The 20,238-nt window shown below is 42.9% G+C and overlaps 1 protein-coding gene across 7 annotated transcripts in view; it reads right to left on the bottom strand.

Moving 5' to 3' along the window:
- The window catches only part of arhgap12b (Rho GTPase activating protein 12b), a 69,175-nt gene that overhangs the window by 43,679 nt on the left and 5,258 nt on the right, over nucleotides 1-20,238 (bottom strand). Inside the window, exon 1 of one of the 7 annotated variants that reach the window (XM_085172099.1) lies at nucleotides 11,899-20,230. The exons of the other annotated variants lie outside the window; for them this stretch is intronic. Coding sequence (XP_085028225.1) covers nucleotides 11,899-12,081 — 183 coding nt within the window. The 5' untranslated portion in view covers nucleotides 12,082-20,230. Of the gene's footprint in view, nucleotides 1-11,898; nucleotides 20,231-20,238 lie in introns of those variants that run through there. 7 annotated transcript variants of the gene reach the window in all.

Below are 20,238 nucleotides of genomic sequence, written 5' to 3'. Positions count from 1 at the left end.
CAGAATGTGACCCAGATAAACGCCACCCTGCCGCCCTTGAGGTTCAAATAGAATAATTCCACACATCTCCCTCTCTCTCTCTCCTTCTGTGTATCACCCTGTAGCCGTCTTTGGAGTGCTATAGGGTGTGAGGGGTGCGAGAATGTGCGTGCGTGCATTTCATCATGTGAACTGAATTATTAAGGCCCCTGGTTGCGATCACACTCTGCAGAAAGCTGACACAAACCATGATGAAGCTGAGTGCCAAGTGGTACCACTTCACCAGGAAACAGCCAACCACAAGGGAAATGGAAACTTCCTCCAAGAAAACAACCTCAAACCAGCAATCTGTAGTAAATCCAACTCACGCACAAACACAGGCAGGCAAACAGGAAGTGCAGGTTGTGCTTCGACAGCTTTCCTTAAATTGAAGGTTCTGAATATTTAATGAGAGTTTGAACAAGCTACACCACACAGGCTCTGATATATATCAACATAATGAAAATGTCTTGTTGCCATGTTGGGTTTTGTTGTAGCTGCTGAGTAAAAAAACCTGAAAGGCAACCCAGGATGTGCAGGATATTCAGGTGTACCTGATACTCTCATAGGACAAGCAATGCAAAATATCATGGCATGACAAATACAGCAGCAGCAACATGTATAGAGCAGTGAGGGCGAGCGCTAAAAGAGGAGGGACAAAAGGTGAAAAAAAAAGAGCTAGGATGGGGGGGGATGAGGTGGTTTGGGACCGGCAGACAGTAACAGCACATCTGGGCTGGGAGAGGCTGACGGCCGGGACCCCCCACAGAGCTGAGTGCTGCACTCGCAGCTCGTCTACAATAAGGAAATGGAATTACCTTAGCAGAGCGAGAAAAAACAGCCCAGAGCACAGCAGGTGGTTTGGACAACTCATTCTGCTTAAGGCAGAGAATAGGAGGGGAGAAAAAACAGTTACTATATTTACAACTCTGATTTTTATTCGTTTAGTCCTCATAAACAATCATCTAAAATATGCAAAGAGTTCACAAATGAATCTTGCTGAATTAAAAAGGGAAAGGGAATAGGATAATGATCAATACTATAGAGATACATGCACAAATACTTCTGTGTATTTTCATTACAGAAGTGTTGATTTTCTTCAATCTGAAAATGTCTCCTATAGATATTTTAATCCACTAAAGGGTCACAAAATATCTGAAGTCTGAAAGTTATGTCTTCACTTTGCATTGTTTCTTTATGTGATCAAAGGTTTGGGCGACTGGAGGAAGATGTTAGCCATCACTGACTGAGTCAATTAGCGATTAGCTTTTTATTCCTTCATTTTAGTGATTTTGTAACAGTTGTATGAAAATCCTCAAATGTCTCCACAATGTGAACTTATAATGAGCTTCGAAAACTGGCCAATAGTTATCATTCTTTAAGAAACGATGGTATTCTGGATCATAGTAGCAAATTATTATTTTCAGTAATCCTAATCTAGATTATCAGAACCACAGTTCATCAATTTAAACACCATGCCTTTAAATGTCCTGTCATTATTTCTATTAAACAAATAAAAAACAAAGACTTTGACGTGGTGGACATGGCTAACTGGTGGTTGGGTAGGCCCAGTAAGGCTAGCAGAGGCAGGTGCCGGACAGCCATCCAATACAAAAGCAGTCCAGCTTTACTGATCCTTGGAGAGCCACAGACTAAGACAGCTACAGGCAACATTTGATGAGCCTTCTATAGTTTAACCTGTGGGGGGCCTTATATGACTTAATTTCCAGATAGATCCTCTAATTTATGAGCTTATGAATCAGTTCATGCTGTACAAACGACAGTTCAAACAAATTTGGGGAGAAAAGAGACAATTACTTTATTTATTTACAAATATATTTCTAATATTTACCTTAAGTCATGTGGAAATTCACATAAAAAAAAACACTGATGGCTTTCCACTGGACAGAAAACCCATTGATAACTAATCATTTCGTTATCTACAGATTTGCTGTGTAAATAAATTCTTCAAAATGTTCATTTTCAAAGCCACATTGTTCTTGTCAAGCTATCAACGTCACCAGAGATTAATTGTTCAATCTGTGACCTTAGTCGCAGTGAAACAGTGGTTCGATGTATTGATTGGTCATTTGGAAGAAGCTGAGCTGACGATGTTTTATCACAGAAGAATGTCACACATTTGGTTACAGCTACTCGAACGTGAGGACAGGGTTGTTTTTGCTCTTCCACCAACATCAGCTGAATCCCACTGGTTTCTTGACATAAGTAGAAGACTTTGCTTTGGGCTCTGGTGAAAGGGCAGCGTCACTGTAGATTAGTTAATAATGATTTACCACAGCCTTTAGTGACAGGGCCAAGGAAAGTGGGCTACTAGGCTATACATACAATTAAAAGGGCACATTTAAATCTCCAGCCTCTCTACCCCACTCTACCCACTGGCCTACATAAAATGACTCAGGGTGTTCAGCTGTGTGTGTGTGTGTGTGTGTGTGCGTGTGTGTGTGTGTGTGTGTGTGTGTGTGTGTGTGTGTGTATACACTGACAGAAAGATGCATTGTGTCACAGGTTATGGGTCAGGCAGCCCACAATCTGGACTCTGCCAAGCAGCCGGCCCTCCCCTCTTTGTGCCCCCGTCCCGGGGTATATCCAGCCAGAGAAAAGTTCCAGCACGGGAGCAGCCACTGTAAAAGCCATTGTTGCGTACAGTCTCTGCCAGAGAGAGGGCTGCCTTGTCATCTATACTGCCTGGTCACATGTTTGGGGTCTTTAGAAAAGTGACTTGCATCATCAGCTAGCCACTGGTCTGCATGTGACACAGAAAACATGACTACACACTGAACTATGCACTGCTTGCCACCTCCTGAGTTACACGTCAACATATTCTTGGCAGTGTGGCGCTCACATGCTGTTAGACTTGTATTCCTCTCATATTTGACAGAATCCCACTACCCATATTTAGGTTAGAAAATAAGAATTTATTAAATAAACAAAAAAATCTGGTTTAAAATGGTGGATTTTCATTATTCTCGGTAGGAAAAAATTATGTAAAATACAGAATATAATCATGCTACACTAAAGCACAAGGGAAAAACCAACTATCACATGTACACGCTTTCATGGGCTCCAATATCTTTTAACAGATAAGCTTGTTCTCCTTTGTCCTCTGGTTGACCCACATAAAGGTCTTGGTTGGGTAATTGGCTGTCACAGAGCTGCTTCTGTAGAAAGCAATTCAATTTCCACTGGGCGAGTTTGACCACATTATCGAGAATGCCGCCATTGTTTTTGTCAAGCCAGCAATGGCACGTAAAGGCAGTTCAGACCCGTGGGCCTTGAACAGAACGTGTACCGGGCAGCGCAGAAACTGGGGCAGTTGGTAACCCTGAGCCATGAGGTGGTCCCCTCCTGCTGAGTGGTGCTGACAGCAATCTGGAACGTGGCTGTCACTAGGTTGGATGGCATTTACGATCAGGGTCAGTGGGTTTGCTTCAAAGGAACAAAGGGGCATTGGAAATGGGACCAGATGAACCAATGGGATGGTTCAGAACGGAGAGGCGTTAACACTGCCTGTTAAGAACAAGAATGGATCAGTTGCCCAAAATGTAATCTTGATCCGTCAGCTATTTATTGGGGTTTTTACATGTATTTATAGTCACACTTGGACTATAAACTATGACTGGTGCGTAGAACTGAAAATATTAACCTGCATATTCATTGGTCATTATCCAGACATCTGCTGGTTACATTGGAAGCCCCAGAACATTGGTCTTTGCCCCATAACGGTATCATCTGATACCTTTGTAGCCCCTTTTAATCAAAAATAAATGTATTAAGGAGTCCTGACAGTAAAGGTTGTTTGCTCAGCATGACGGTTTGGATCAGTTTTAGCTGAATAAAAAATACCAACAATCTGCAACAACTGCTGTAGCCCTGGTTCCTTTTTGTTATCCTCCATCCAAACTATGGGATGCATCAGGATTCTGACAATTCTAAAAGGTGAACTAAACGTAATTAAACTAACATATTTAAAGCAAACTGGTGTTTCTGTGATTGGCTTTCCAACACCCTCATCCTTAAACACTGTCTCATACACAGCATGCTTAACATATCTAAAGCGCTGCAACCTAGTAACCAGTGGAGTGGGTGCTATCTGCCCAGAATATGTCACCATGGTTGCAAACGCCCACTCATTTTAGATCAATAGATGCTCAAGAGCCTGGGGACTGGCTGGCAGATCAACAACAAACATTTTTACTGACCACCAGGAGGGGGTCCTGGCCCGGGCCACCGAGCACTCACATAAACCCCAACTCTAAGAAAGGCAGATTACCTTTCAGTTACCACTGAGGGTTTTTAGTGACACCCCAAAAATAAGGAGAGTGAATTTGTGAATTAAGCGACAAAAAAGACATGGAAGTAAACAGCAAGCACTCTCGCATCTACCAGGCCATCAGTATGGCACACTTGGCATTTGGATAAGGTGGGGTTTTGTGATTTGCCACGCCACAGTGAGGGTCAAGATAAGCACATTGTTCAACAACATGTTGTGTGGGATGAACAGGAGTTTGGAGGGAGGGGTTTAACCCAGGAATGTACCGTACACAACCCCCTTAATCCAGATATGTAAGAAGATTGCATTCTAGTATGTGTATGTGTGTAGAGCAGTGTGCCTAGGCTGACCAGTAAAGCCCCTCTGTCTCACAGTTGCCAGTGCAGGAAGCTTAGCCATTGAAGCCTATAACACTTTTCAGACGATTATGGCACTCCAGCACGGTCCATCTCTAGGTTAATCCACTCAAAACAATGTTCCAGTAGTAGCACTTTTCAGAGAAAACAAAAAATACACTCAGGCTTTATGTGCCATATATGTTGAATTATACACAAGCTGATTCCCTGATGCATACAAACATGAGACTGTAATACAGAAAGTACACCAGAGGGAAGTGAATCACTGGACTCAGACAACTGACCTTTGTCACGGGGCTGCTTTCAGGATTTTATTTGTTTACTTAGTCAAGACTTAGTTTTTCCAATTTAATCTAGAAAATGAAAGATGAAACAAATTCAAAAATAAAATATTAGTCCTGATCTGTCTAGACACTTCCAGACCTTCACAACACCTAAAAATCTATCAGAGATAGACATAAAAAAAAAGAAGCAAAGAAAATAAATACAGCAAATATCTCTAACCACCATCCTGTGCTGAAGTGCCAAGAACTGCCGCTCCTCTAAATGCCAGCATTAAACAACTTAATTACAGCCAAAACACAAAAGTGGTCTTGGCCAGTATGGATAATTTCTTACAATAAAATGATTGCACCTCAGGTAATTTATTTTAACGCATCTGCTTGAACTATGAGAATATTGCAGTTTAGGGGCTGCTTCGATTAACCGTGTGTTGTAGCAGGCAGCTGCTGATTTGGTTCATTTGAAGCGCTGAACTGGAAAACTTGACTGTGTTTAATGAGATCGTTTAGCAAATAATATGGCCTCCTGTATGGTACAGAGCTTCCAAGAAGTTTGTGATTCAGGTTTGGTGAGTGGAATTCTAGTGTTTAAGAGCCTGTTATTCTGTACTGATCAGCAGGTATGCGTCTCTGGGCATTACTAGCTCCATAAATGCTTATGCTGAGGTTAATGGGTGACACCCTGTGGCTAATGTTTATATCTTATGATCAGCATATGCCAAAAAGAACTGCTGGCTGATGGCCTTTTACTGTGGAAACAAGAAGAATTTAACTCTATTAGTGGTTTCAGTCACATCCCACAGCTAGGGATCAGCAATACAGAAAGAGAGAAAAAAATCATAGCATGCCAAAATTTCAGATCAAAATTTAGATCAAATCATCTTTCTATCAAGCTTAAAAGTTTGAAAGTATTGGGAAAGAACCCCACAAAAACAAACAAAAAACCTTTTCTATATATCAAACAAGTTCAAGAAGCTTTGTACACAAAGAAGAACATTAACTGACATATTAACTCAGTTGTGGTACCCTTATGCTCCAAAAAAGGTAAATCAAATAAAAAAATTTTAGAAAGCACATGAAGTGCAATACTGTCTCTGAGTGAATCTAATCTATGGATGTACAACCACAAACCTGATATATATGACACATATAGGGCCAAGTACTTTAAACAGATGCTTAAATCCAATATATTCAACTATGCTAACTGGCACCATGCAAAGTTACCTGTTGCATTTGTGATATTACTGTGTCTCTTCAGTTTCTGTTGAATGGTATGCTGCAAGAACTGTCGTTACGTTGTGTGTGCATTGGGTTGTGCAGGCCACCCAAAGCAGTGTCTACTTCTCTGTCTGTCCTTCTCTTTTGAGGCTTGGCTTGTTTCCTTTCCCTGTGTCAACCTAATTCTCAACTATTCTCATCGTCACTGGCCTTTAGGATGACTTCTATTGACTGTATATTGACCGTGTCTCATGTATGCATTGATGAAAAGCTTATAATTTTTTTTTTTCCCATTTTATCGACCGGCTATAACCACAGCCAGTGTGAGAAACAACATTAACCCTTTAAGACCTACCATAGAACCAAGGCCGCCAGAGCTTACTTTATATTTTTACATGTTGTAGTGCCATTTTTGGGAGCATTTCAAGTTGCTATACATCAATACAACTGTTATAGCCCATATTTTAATAATATGTATGCATTAAGTCCATAGTAATTACAGAAATTGCAAAAAAGTGCAATAAACTACAAAAAAATTTAAAATTGTTTTGTTTTTTTACATATATTTCTACTTGGAGAAATTTAAGAGGTTTATCCCTCAAAACTTTAAATACAAAAAAGTTGCAAAAAATAGTTTACAACAACAGGAAATTTATTTTGAGTGTCTTCATAGTTTTATTTTTGAGATACACCAATTTTTATATACTGCAGGAAAAACAAAAAAACAATCCTATGATGCAAATTTGCAAAGAAAACAGCATGTGCATCAAAATAAACTATTTTAAGCAGTGCAATTTGAGTTCTAAGCATCCCAGCAACTTTTCAGGAAAGCATAAAGTCAAACATGACTTATAAAAACACCAGTATAGGCTTTTAAGGCCTACAAGTAAAAAACTACATTGTTCCGCGAAAATGACGTCACTTCCAGTGCCGGGCAGGTAATGACGGACATGCGTACGTTCGCGCTGATGTCTGTTTCAATGTGGGAAGTGTTACAAACAGCTGATCGGATCAGCAAAGCGTGTTTCTGGAATATTATGTTTTTGTTCCTGCATGCACTTTTTATGCAATATTTGCAAAGCTATATGTGGAAGGAAACCTTGACCTAGGACAAGCTGATGGCATAAGATGTAAGTACAACTCCTCCGGTTTCATATGCAAAAAAATTACAATTATTGCGCTAGCTTACACGGTTCCGGTTCTACAGGGATTTAAAAATAGTTACGCAAAACGGAGCATGCCCGCTCTGACCGGCTTTAAAGGGTTAAAGAAAAACAGCATGAGAAGGGAAAGAAGAGATGTTTGATCAGATAACTAAATGTGTTGTTACGGAGAAACTGACATAAAGAGAGCAGAAAAATATTCCTGATTTCTCTGTTCTGTTTTTGTATATTTCTCACACTTAAATGTTTCCGGTCATCAAACTAATTTTAATGTTAGACAAAGATAAACCAACTAAATACAAAAGGCAGTTTTTAAAAGATAATTTGTTTTTTAAGGGGGTAGAAAAAAAAGCAAGGCCCTGTGTGAAAAAGTAAATACCCTCTAAATCTAATAACTGGTTGTATCACCCTTGGCACCAAAAACTGCAATCAAGCATTTGAGCAATGAGTGCTTCACATCACTCTGCTTTAGTCTACCCTTCTTTGCTGTATTGCTTTAACTGAGCCACACCGGAGGCTTTGAGCATGAGCGTCCAGTATAAAGTCATGTCAAGGCATCTCAATCAGATTTAAGCCCAGACTTTGATTTGGCTGAACCCGGGAAGGTTCAGCACTGTTGCAAGTTTTTCTCCATTTGGGGATAATGGCTGTCAAACCCTTAGAAATGGCACTGTAACCTTTTCCAGACTGATAGATGGCATGACTTTGTTTCTCCGCTGTTTCTTTAGATGGTGGCATGATGTGCTGCGTTTCACGTCCTTTTAGCTTGCTTCACTTTGTCAGACAGTTCCTGTTTTAGCGAATTTCTTGATTCAGCAGGTCTGATCGTAGCTAACGAAACAAACTGAGCTTTCGATAAGGTGTGGTTAATCACAGATAATTTATGATTTAACAAGGTGTGTGTGTGTGTGTGTGTCTTTTCCTTTAACAATTGAAATCACCACTTTGAAAGATTAGTCAAATCTTGAGTAAATACAAACTAATCTTAGACTAATACTATTTTCTGATGCTGTGTATGTTTATAGTTTTTCACAACACTAGCTCTGAGCCCAGTGAGAAAGACTTTGCCTTTAATGCTCCTTCATAAAAGTATTTGCCACAAGCTGTTTTGCATCGTGTAGAGTTAATCTGAATTAATTTAAAGAAGTTTTAAAAGGGGTGTGCGAGGCAGGGTAATGCACTATGTCACTGGTTCCAACAATCCCCAACACTTGGCTGTTTTGCTCCCATTCAGCTAATGCTTACCTGACCAAGGTCCATCACCAAGGTCATGCTTCAAACAGCAAAGGAGGGGAGCAGAAAATAAGGGAAAGAAGGTGATCATGATTCTAAAGGTTCCACAGACCCTTTTCTTTAATGTTGCAAAGCTTCTCAGATGAACTATGAACAGGATTTTGTCTCCACTCCTACACTTTAAACACGAGCCAGTCTATACGTTTATGACGGAAATCAACGAGCTGTCACTCAGTTATAAACAGGGGTGCACATAAGTGGTCCGGTGCGCATTCGCTGTTAAAATAAAAGACGCGCACCAGATAAGAAGTTGCAACGCGCGTTTGCGTACATATAAAGGCACTGTTTTTGTCCGCTAGAGTGGGATTTTCACAGCATATTTTGCACCACATCTCTGTGCGTTCATCATTTGTTTGAAGCCAGCTCACCTCCTGCAACCACTTTTCCGAGAATACGCGCTTCTTTTGCGGTTCGGACTCCTTCTGACATTTCTTTGGAGGTGGAGGAACACCTGCTTAAAGGAGCTTGCTTCTTGACATCTTTAAGAGTTCTAAACAAATGTCTGTCCTCCTCCAGAAAATCTTATGTACGCAAACGCGTGTTGCAACTTCTTATCTGGTGCGCGTCTTTTATTTTGACAGCGAATGCGCACCGGACCACTTATGTGCACCCCTGTTTATAAAAAGAGCTGATCAGCCCAGCCAACAGCACTGCAGAGCCAGCAGAGCATAGAGGGAGCACTGAGACATCCGTTACTGCAGACATATCCATTTCATTAATGGACACCGGGAGTGCCTCTCTGCCAATCAAATGCAAGGGCACTGAAAGGCTCCTGGCCTTGGAAGGTTCTTCCATGTGTTAAAGAGAACTCTGATCACCATCCTAGCGCCTATATTTTATCAGTAAGCTATTTCTGGTCAGCTTTGAGGGAACGTACAGACACACATACTGTATCCCCTTAAGGCAGGGTTTGGTTGGAGGATTCCCCACTGAGCTGAAAGCCCATCTGAGAGCAATTATAGGACTTGTGCTGAGGCTGTGTTAAAATTGGATTTACTGTTTGGTTACAGAGCTGTAAAGCTGGCAGAAGGATCCGGACTGATCCACAGCGGTATAGTGTGTCCACTCCCTGTGTATCCCCTTTGTTTTTCCCTCTGTAGCATCTCTGTTCGGTGACAGCTGCTCGTGGAAAGTTCTGGGGACAAAAACAGTTTCTGGAAAGTTGGTTCAGGGGTAAACGACTATCTGGGCCACGCATGCTCGACCGCGAGCCTAAAAATGACCTACACGAACAGAAAGGATTACACAACCACTGCAGAGCTGGTTCAACTAATGCCTATAACCTCAGTGCCAAAAAAATCAACACTGTAGCACTTCTTTGTGCTACTGAGTTTTATTTATTTTTAGGTCAACTAGTGCTAGGCTTCATGCCCAATAATTTGACTAATAATATTCTGGCAGTCTGACAGAATGTGAAACATAAAGAAAATATAATTACACATATAATAGACTATTTTTTGTAAGCTTCTGATGTATCTCTCTTCATCGTTCATATGACATTTAAATGTGACAAACGGTGTTTTCATCCCAATGAAACACCAATAAAAGACATTTAGATTATTTCTTGCATACTTTGTCTCCACAAAAGGATTCTGTTTTGTATTTCTAGGTACTCCTGCAGCACTCTGTAGTGTGTTAGGTCAAACAGCAACTGTACCAGCCCACAGCAACAACTCTACACCTTTCCATGCGCCTGTACACTCCACCAGATGATGTGACAGACCAATTCCATTCTCCTTTTAACAGTAATGACCTCTGGCAAGACAGCCGCCAGCAGAACAATTTCGGCGTTGATCGATTCACTGCTCATACTTTGTCTCTTTGGCAGCTGCATTAAGTAATTAATGATAGCAGCAGCATATGACGAAGACAATGCGTGCCCCTCGATGCCTCGAGACTCCTACGCTCTGATGCTTTCACCAGTCCTCCCACTCGCTGGCAACCAGCTCCCAGCTGCAGGTCTCCTGAGGAAAACACTGAGAGCAGAGAGACACAGCAGATGGCTCTCAAATATTGTCTTTGATCTGCAGGAAATTGCTGCAGTGTTGCGCTAAATCGCTGAGAAATACAAGCTGTTACACTCAAAGACAGAGTGCAACAAGTCAAAGAGCAGCCAGAACCCAGGGAAGAGGGCGAGAGCGCCGCAAGAGTTTTTTATAACACACTGATTAGTCCAAACTCTGACTTTACATGCAACGCCATTACCTGCCAAGTTGTGCATTTTGGATAGAAAAGCTGTTAAAGAAACAGTTTTTGAATTGTAAACATTAGAAGCATGGTGACGTGATTTCAAAACTCAGTCTTTATGCAGGCGAAACTAGCGTGGGCGAAGAAAAACAAACAAAATGCCAAGAACAGTGGGATAATGATGGTGCTTCACTTCAGCGCTGCGCTGACTGTGATCCCTCAAGGTGAAAGTACAAACCTCAAACACAGATGCAAAACACTGCAAATTCTAGCACTCTATTAGTCTGTTACTTAACACTAATTAGCAGATAAATGTGTCTGTGCACTGCTCCGGCACGGTTTATTAATGTAGCCTGCTAACCTTGGGTGATAACAGATGCAGCAGTTTTGAACACGCTGGTCACTTAACAGCATATGTTATTTATTTAGAGACTGAAATATTCAGTATACTTAACAATGGTTTTATTTAGGTTGATTTGTCCACTTTAAAACAAAAATAACACCAATTAGGTAATTTAGCCTCCTTTTCTGCAACAAGCAACTGTGTGCTGCCAGATACAGTTTTTATCATCAACACAGAAAGTGCAGTATTTGTGAGATTCTTAAGAATAGCTTGACCTGACCACTCATCCACACCAAGAGGCGGCTGGAGGGTGTAAAGGACTAGCAGCTGTTCAAAAGGCTCTGGACACAGCGAGAATCAGTTATGTAACTACGCACTGAGAGCCCAGTGCCCCGAGCATCATCACTTGTGTGCAAACAGACCTCTGTGGAAAACACAGCAGAGGGGGAGCTGGCAAAGTTACTTTCTAAATAAATCCTACACTAGAACACCCACACGTGCCCAGCACCATATCAAACACACAAGCGTACACACAGCAGTTGGTGCTGTCGGTCTGAGTGTTTCCAGGTGAAATGCCACAGGCAGAAGGGAATGAGGTTTCCACATTGATTACAAACAACAGTGAAGGGGAGGGAGAAAGCATGGACAGGGAACGATCCAGAGGGGGAGAGAAGACCAGAGGAAGGCAGCTTGAGAAAAATAATTTAGCCGAGTTATGAAAAGCAGCCCAGATAGGTGTTCTTCTTACCTTTTCTGGGTACATGCTGTCCCCGTGCATCAAGCTACAGCAGTGAGCCGGGCTCAGAGAGAGAGAGAGACACGTTGAGTGACAGGCGAGGGACTGGCTAAACCACAGAGAGCTGCGGAGCAAGGACGAGCAGAGCGAGATAGCCGGAGTGAGCAAATTAAACAGGTGATGTACCCCCGTCATCCACTACATGAATAGGCAGCACGCTGCCTCACAGGCTGACAGGCAGAGCAGCTTTAGGGATGCTGGATACGAAGAACTGCAACTAAAAAGGGAGACAGAAGAGAGGCCAAGGCTTCGGTCTCTTCTGTGTCAGCTCTGTTCTTCAGTGACATGCGGCTTACTTACATGTCAAGTTTACACTCATTACCTCATCTTGGAAGAACACGAGGTAATGAAGACAAGTAATGACCGATGGATTTTAAACACTAACCAACCTGTCACTCTCACTTGAAGGAGAAGTTGCCGCCTAACCAATGCAAAACCAATGTTAAATGATTATAAACTACATAACCTGCTTTTTCCCAATAACTGAGCAGATGTAGAATATTATGGTTTTCTAGGAAATCACTACAGGACAGCAACCCTATTAGCTTGTGGCACAATAACATGTTCTCTTCCAGAGCACTTCTTTGTTACTGAAATGCCTAAGGTCACATGGAGTATGTATGCATTTCAGTAACAAAGAAGTTGTTACTTCTGGTTGTGCTCGGTTTTGTTTATGCCAACTGCAAATGAGGAAACAAGCATTGACAGAACTTCTGCAGATTAATATAAAGGGATTTGTGCATACACTGCAGCCTTCACCTGTTCTACACCATAACTGATAGATGGGCATCTGAGAGCAAACATGCAATGTAGTCAAAGAAGATATCAAATGATCTCCAACCTAGTACATGGTCTGTGTGTTGTCTGATTGTGCCAGTTTCCCCCTCAATCTTTAGCTGGCTAATAGGAGTGATTATTGGAAGTGCGAGCTGAACATCGGGGGAAAAGCCTCTAAAAGTGTGCACTTCTTTTGGGGACCACCAAGTGAGTAGTCACCCTTAGGGTATCCCCAGAACTGTTTGGGCTGAAAACTCCTGATGTCCTGACATGTCCGTGTCAGTTCTCAGTTATCCAGGTCATAGTTTTAGGAGCTTGGGGAAAAAAAGGCGTCTGGACTTCTTTTTGTGAAGATATTTCAACTCTAATCCAACGGCTTCCTCCATTCAAAAGACAAAAGGTGGAGAGGGCCAGGTATTTAACCCCTAGTGGGGGTTGTCTCTTGGCCTCTTAGACGAGAGGAGGAACCTCTTCACAAGTTCAGCTGCCTTCTTTTTTCACGCTCTTAAGATTAACGTCTGAACCTGTTTTTTAGGAGCGCATGTGCGAGCAGCTTACGCCCTCCAATGCCATCGTTCCTCTGTTCTGAAGTGAGCGGTTTCCGTCATATTTCTTGCCTGTTTTCAGAACAAAATGACTGGGTGTGCATCAGAAGTTAGTGCGGATAATGTCTGCCTATGTAGCTTACTAGTGCTACCCTTGAAAAAGCTGGGAACCTTATCTTGTGGTCAACAAACCACATCTTTATCGATATGTGTGAAGGTGTTAAAACTCGTCATTAAGGGTACTAGGTGAGGTCATCAAATGTCGTCTTTATTGGGGAAGAAGAAGAAGTAAACTGGTGTGACACTTTATGACAGATTGGTCTCTCTGGCTGCTTTCATGTGAACGCACACTGTGACTTGATATGAAATCTTCTTATATCAAAACATTAATAAAGGAAAAATGGAAAGCAAACAATCCCCCATAACAGCAAGCCTTAATATCAGCTATTGTGGGTTTCTTAAAGCCTTGTTGCTTGGAGCTTGTGGATATAATCCTCATGCGCATGCGTCACAGAGGCATGCATCGGGATGGATGTGGAGGAAGAAATAAATAGAAACATCAGAAACATCAATAGAAAAATCTCATATCCCGATATAAGGCATTTATCGTCCCGACAACGATATATAATGACAAAAATTTTACATTTTCTGTAAATTCTGTTAATCTCGGGCAACTTGACTTGCGTGAAGTGTTTTCAGCTGGGCGTTGTGTACCTGGAGTCGAGTGTTACATAAGTTGAAACGGCCTCAATTTTCTTTGTGAGTATTTATTACACGACGTGCTGCGGGGAAAAGCCTGTTCTAAGCTTTTTCTTCTTCTTTTTTAGCACCTGACGACTCTTTTTAGCTTCTCATGCGTAAACACTCTGCATTCTATTTCACTTGATTCAGTTTATTTTGAAAAATCTCAACAGGCTCTTCAGCTTTATTGTGAAAGGTTTATGTGGAAAATAAACATGCGGACGGCGGAGCCACGCGATGGTTTTACCGTCGTTGTTGCTAACGACAATGCATAAAAACAATCATTTGTCCGTCTGTAGTGTGGCTATATTAAATATAAGAGAAAGAGAGAACTTCAGGAAATTATACAGTGACGATGAAAAAATATTGCCGTAAGCGGTTGATTTTGCGACACCACGAAACAAACGATAGCATAATATGAAACGATGGACGTTTTCATATCGTCATCAGATATATATCGTTATATCGAACAGCCCTAGTCACAGGTTGAAAAGTGGACCAAGAGGAGCCATTCACTAAACTCCAGAGATAGGTGTGCAGACTGACTTAGCAGAGCGAGGCAGAAAAGTAGAAGAGAAACCTCAATGCCCAGACAGAAGAGAGAAAAAGAAGAACTAGGAAGAATGCATGCAGCCAGATGCACGAACTCGCAGAGACAGACGCTCACATGAGCACAGCAGATGCACTGTTTGCTCAAGTTTATTATTAGATTACCAAAAGGTCTAGTGCTGCACTTCTGAGGGAAAAGCAAGCCTTCATTGATTTTACTCGCTTGTTGCCTCACCGTGAGTGAGTGTGCGTTTGTAGGCACTGATGCAGGAATGTCAAGCACGCGCTGGAAAACAAGCAGGGGCCTCCTTTTCAGCCGGACCGGTAGCAAGTCTCGGCACAGGAGATGGTTACAGCACTGCTTGCGCTCATATCTAGTGGAATTTACTGTCTTTGTGTAATAAGAGTGTATGCTTTCTTCAAAAGCTTTCAGCTTATTTGGAAATTGGCTGTAAAGAGTCCCTGCACATAATTTTAGGCTGCACGCACAAAGGGCCCATTTAGCAAAACATGCAATTAGCAGGTTATTGTGGTGCTGTGTGCTTAAGAACAGGTTGTTTCTGTACAGTAAACTCAAGAGCTTCCCAGGACACTCAAGTAGGACAGAAAGGCTTTCTCACTATCCACCTCACTGTCCTTTCTAAGAACAATACACACATTCTGCTTCACGTGGGAGAAAACGCACGTCACTGAACTTTAATGAGCCGATTCAGCACAACCAAAATAACAGCGGTAAATTCATCAAACCTTTCAGCGAGCGACTGCAGTTTCAAAGTGCATTTAGGAGTCTCAAGCAACCGCACATAGCGGTATATTTCATTACACTACTAAACCCTTGATGCACATTCCCAAACTTTGCTCTGTTGCGCAAGTCAGCAAACATACAATGCAACATACAATCCCTCTGTGTTTCATACACAGGAAGAAGGACACAGCAATGAGCAGGCCATCGACATCCCAGCATATGCTCACACATTCACAACACCCGCTTTTAATGCTCTCCTCCATCTTTAATGGTGACCTTGTAGTGTCGCTATTCTGGTTCACTCATCTCACCGTGGCAGCTGCTTAGCGGTTCACAGCTCACGTGCTACAACTAATCTCCTCATTAACCAAAAATATGACAATGTACCTGTCTGGGATGCCGTTGCCATCCCATAACCGGGTATGAGCAGCAATGTCAGGGTCCAGGGCCTCCAAGCCTTCCCCCTGTCTATCTCTCCTCCTCCAGGCACCACTAGCAAGCAAAAAGACCACAAAGCAGGCTGTAGGCAGGCAAACGCTGACCTCAAAACAGCAGCTTACTTTCATTTTTAACCCCTCTGAGAATCCATCTGGATGCATACAAGCTTGTTATGTCACTGTGGCTACACAGCAGCCCTTCAATGAGATTTCTCTGAGAGGAGAAAAAAAATAAAAACAACAACACAATACTAGAAGACAGCTCATTTAATGGGAGTGACTGATCCATCTTGTAATCTCAGGGAATTACCAGTTTCATCACAGACACAGAGAGTGCAGCCTGTGAGGATTTACTTAACAGCCAAATGTGTTGGAATTATGAAAGAAAGGGAGGGTCCAGCAGTGTTTAGACACTGATTGTGTCAAATGGTATAATTCCTGGCGTGAGGGTGGGGCCTTCAAGGCCTTTCTAGCTGTGAGTGCCTGCAGGGCAGCTGGCCGACTCCATGGCATAAAAACACAGACCCAAACACTTCCAGGGCCACCACATCTGCCCCTGTGTGACACATCCACTGAGAGAGAAAACAACCATCCGACCTCTCCAAAAATCCCACAGAGTGGCATTCATCTGCTCATTAAGTCACAGTGCTTTGGAACAAAGAAAACCGCTTGCAGTCAAAAAGCTGAGTAAAAGCACTCCCGAGGAACCTGACTCAAAATAACTTTCTTTGTGGGGATACACACTGTGTGGTCAGACAAACAGACAAAACAACAGATAAAAGCAGAGTAAGCGTAGAGAAAACCAAGATGTTTATGTGGAAAAAGGGCTTTAAATCACATGTTTGCTAAATTCAAAAAAGAAAACACACAACAGATCCTACTGCGAGGTCCCCGAGAAGTGAGGAAAAGAGGCTTATTTTGCCCGTCCGTCGAGCGTAGTAGCTGTGCTATCTAGACGAGAGAGGAGGGGGAGGGTTGGTTAATAAAAGGGAGTTCGTTTGGATGGGGCTGTGTGACCACCGGCCCAAGCAACCTCCAGTGGTGCAGAGGAGGCGTGGAGTGAACCGTCAGTCTCCGCCAGAGCCGGAGAGATAAGCAAATTACACGAGGAAAGCATGAAGAGACACGGAGGCGTTAATCGCCACCCGCACATCAAATCAAATCAATTAAGAGGGGGCCAGCTGGTACTTAAATCCTCCCATCCAGTCTCCATTCATTCAGAGGCTCCTTCTGAGTCAATGTGCTCAGGAGAGGAAATGTGTTTGTGGATGGGTACCGTTACTGCAGCTTTAGCCTCTTCTAATAACCTGATTTGTGGACAAGGTTTGTCCTCCTTGGGTGGCTTTAAGTTGTAAGTGTGTTAAAATTAGTCTTATTAGATGATCCTGCCACTCCAGACAGCCTGACAGCAAGTGTATTAGTGCCTGGCAGTCTGCATTTTCACTGCACTGGCATGCTGGGACACTGGACATGCTCGTTGCCATAGAGATACATCATGACATCATGGTTTTGCACCTTCAGTGAGGATCTGAGATAACTGTGACATTTACTGCAGCTTCAACAGTGTTTGCTACCTCACGTTTAGACCAGCTTCAGCAGCTTAACAGAGAAGCTCCTGTATGTCAATGAGCTACTCAGCCTTCAGTGTTGATGGGCTATATGCTAATATATCGGCCACTGTTTTCCCCTTTCAGAACATGAAACAATCAGATTTCCCTAAAATTTGTTATGTTATGTTATGGGGAAGAGAGAGAGATGAGGAACATTGAAAGTGCTGCGAGGTTACGCAAATAAAAGTTATCAACTTGTTAAAATGGAGTCTTCACAAGCTTGGATTCTAGTATTTATGTGGATGCTAATTTGAAATGCACCACCTAGCTAATCTGTTCCAGATTAAGCACACTCTTCATGGCACTTGGCAGCTGACACCTCCCAGCAGGATACTATGCACTGCCACACCACAAAAACTTAAGGTAGTCACACCAGATCGCAATATGCAGAGCGGGGCTGATCCAGCACGTGATTCATGCTGGATCAGCTCCGCTCTGCAACCCAGTGGACACAAAAGCTCTAATGCCTACATGCCATGCTGCACACCACAGCACTGCCATATCTATGCCACAAAGGTCAGAGGTGTCGTAGTGGTGCGATGGTGGCCCACCTTGGGTCAATCAGATAGTTTTATGTATGTTGTGGCAAGTCTCAATCACAATACAGTGGAACCCTGACTTATGAATTACCCATTTAACGAAAAATTCAAGTTACGAAGGCACTTAACGGCAATATTTCTGCCCGTGTTACGTCAAAATGCCCGCGTAGGCATTCTGACTGGCTGAGCCCAGAATGCCTACAATGCCTTCCAAATCATGTGACAACCCCCTTGGCTTTCGTACTTGCACTTCGCTGTTCCACTTGAACGACGTATTGTTGTTGCAGTTAGCAATTAGCCTATAGCCTATCGTTCACTCAAAAGGCGCGATGGGTGCTTCGACTTACGAAAATTTTCGACTAACGAAAGACCCTCGGGAACGAATTAATTTTGTAAGTCGGGGTTCCACTGTATTAAGTAAACACAAAGGATACAATTAACAATTTTTTTCAAATCGCATAAAAGTGAGTTTTACCACTCTGGCACTAACAAGTGTCTAAAACCAACTTCTAAAATACAATATTGCCTCAGCAGGAACCTCCCTCTGCCTCTTTCTCTTCGGGGGGCAGTTTGCTTGTACCCGTGCAATGGCAGGAAGCAGTGGAAGGAGAGGAGCTGAAAGAATTGGGCTTTCTGCAGGGTCATTCACTTGCCTGGCAACAGGCCAAACAGGACAAGCTAACACAACACCACAAAGGTACAAAGAGAGAGGGAGTGGGTTCCACCTGCCCCGGCGACTACAGACACCGCAGAGCTTGACAGGGAGCTCTGGCTAAATCCTGTCTGCTGTCTGTTACTTATGCGCCCCGCCAGCTCTACTGCAGCCTGACAAAAACCACCCCAAAGAGCTGCCCATGCAAATGTAAATGCCTGAGAGTGAAATGTGTTTATTTTGGCCAAGCATATAATTAATTCCAAAAGTTTAGTGAAGACGGGCAGTAACACAGAAAGCAACCCCTTTCTTTCTTTCTTTTTCTGTTTGGGGGGGTTATGTCAATAGCGACCCACTAACCCGTTAGCCATCCAACAGTACATCTGTGGCTCTGAAGCCATAAACTGTGTTGGTGTGCTGCCATTCTCACTTTCCTTCACATGGCGCATCACACATGGCATTCGCACTCACACATGTTCTCGCTCACACAACGGTCCCCGCAGCGGGGCGATCAGGGGCTACAGACTGATCCACGACAGATATGACCTAGTTTCTATTCAGGCCCGTCTCTTTGTTCACTCCACAGTGGAGGAGGCTGCTGCAGCCCGTGGAACAAAGAACACAAGCAGCACTTGGAACCTTGGAACCAGCTGACCCTGCCTGGATACGGCCGGCCCAAAAATGGCTCGAGAAGGCAGAGCCACATGGCCTCCCACTGTTTTCAAATCTCCTCCTTTTTCCTACTTTGATCTACCAGCGCTCCAGACAAGGGAGGATAAGCCCCAGTTCCTGCAGTCTTCCACAGTCCCCCTGTCTGAGAGTGATGAGACAGATATCTTGTGGCCTGAGTTATCAGTCTGTGGGACGGGAAAGAAAGGGGAGGGAGGAAATAAATTTTATGATTTCAAAGTGTGTGTGTGTGTGTGTGTGTGTGTGTGTGTGTGTGTGTGTTGGGGGGGGTGTCAGGAAGTCCGGATCTCTGCAGATACCTTAACCTTTGCAGAGATAATCTGTCTCAAAGCATTAGCCTAGCTGTAATGATACCTTTACACACCTTCCTGTGGTATAGCAACATAAAAGTGTTTGAAAAGCTAAAGTGACAACAAACCTGCACACCCTTATATTCAATCTACCTGAAGACTCTCAGTTATAGAAGCCTGCATTTAACAAGCAAAATCATGAACATGCCATTTAGTCGTTAATGGCCCAACTACAACGCAACCCCCTCACCCCACTCCGTCTGTACAAACCAGACAAATTCTGCTTGAAGGGCAACAGCAGATTTTAATAAGCACATGCAACTGTTGATGCTTTTACTCAGAACTGGCAAATGATCCACAGCTGATGAACGATTGCAGCTAAGCAAGATGATGAATGAAGAAGCTGGAACTTCTCTCTACGCAGTGACAGAATGTGACTGGGACGAGGGCAGCTATTTGCAGATGGCCCAGAGGAAATGTGAGCAGAGAGTGAGAAATAAACCAGGGAGAAAGGAAGATGTGAACAGAAAAGGAAAAAAACCATAGCTGAGAGAACAAAGAAACAGAAAATGAATGGCGATCATAAGAGTGAGTCACTTTTGCTGGGAGGGGAGCAGTTACAGAACGAAATGTGTCACCCTGTGTGGTATTTGGTGCACCTGCAAAGCAATGTGCAAATGCGCAAAGCAAGGCTTACTAATAGAAATTAAGCAGCAG

This window comes from Neolamprologus multifasciatus, chromosome 9 (genome assembly GCF_963576455.1).
Source record: "Neolamprologus multifasciatus chromosome 9, fNeoMul1.2, whole genome shotgun sequence".
Lineage (NCBI taxonomy): Eukaryota > Metazoa > Chordata > Actinopteri > Cichliformes > Cichlidae > Neolamprologus > Neolamprologus multifasciatus.
Note: the sequence above shows the minus strand (reverse complement) of the source record. Positions and strands in the feature narration are given on the sequence as shown.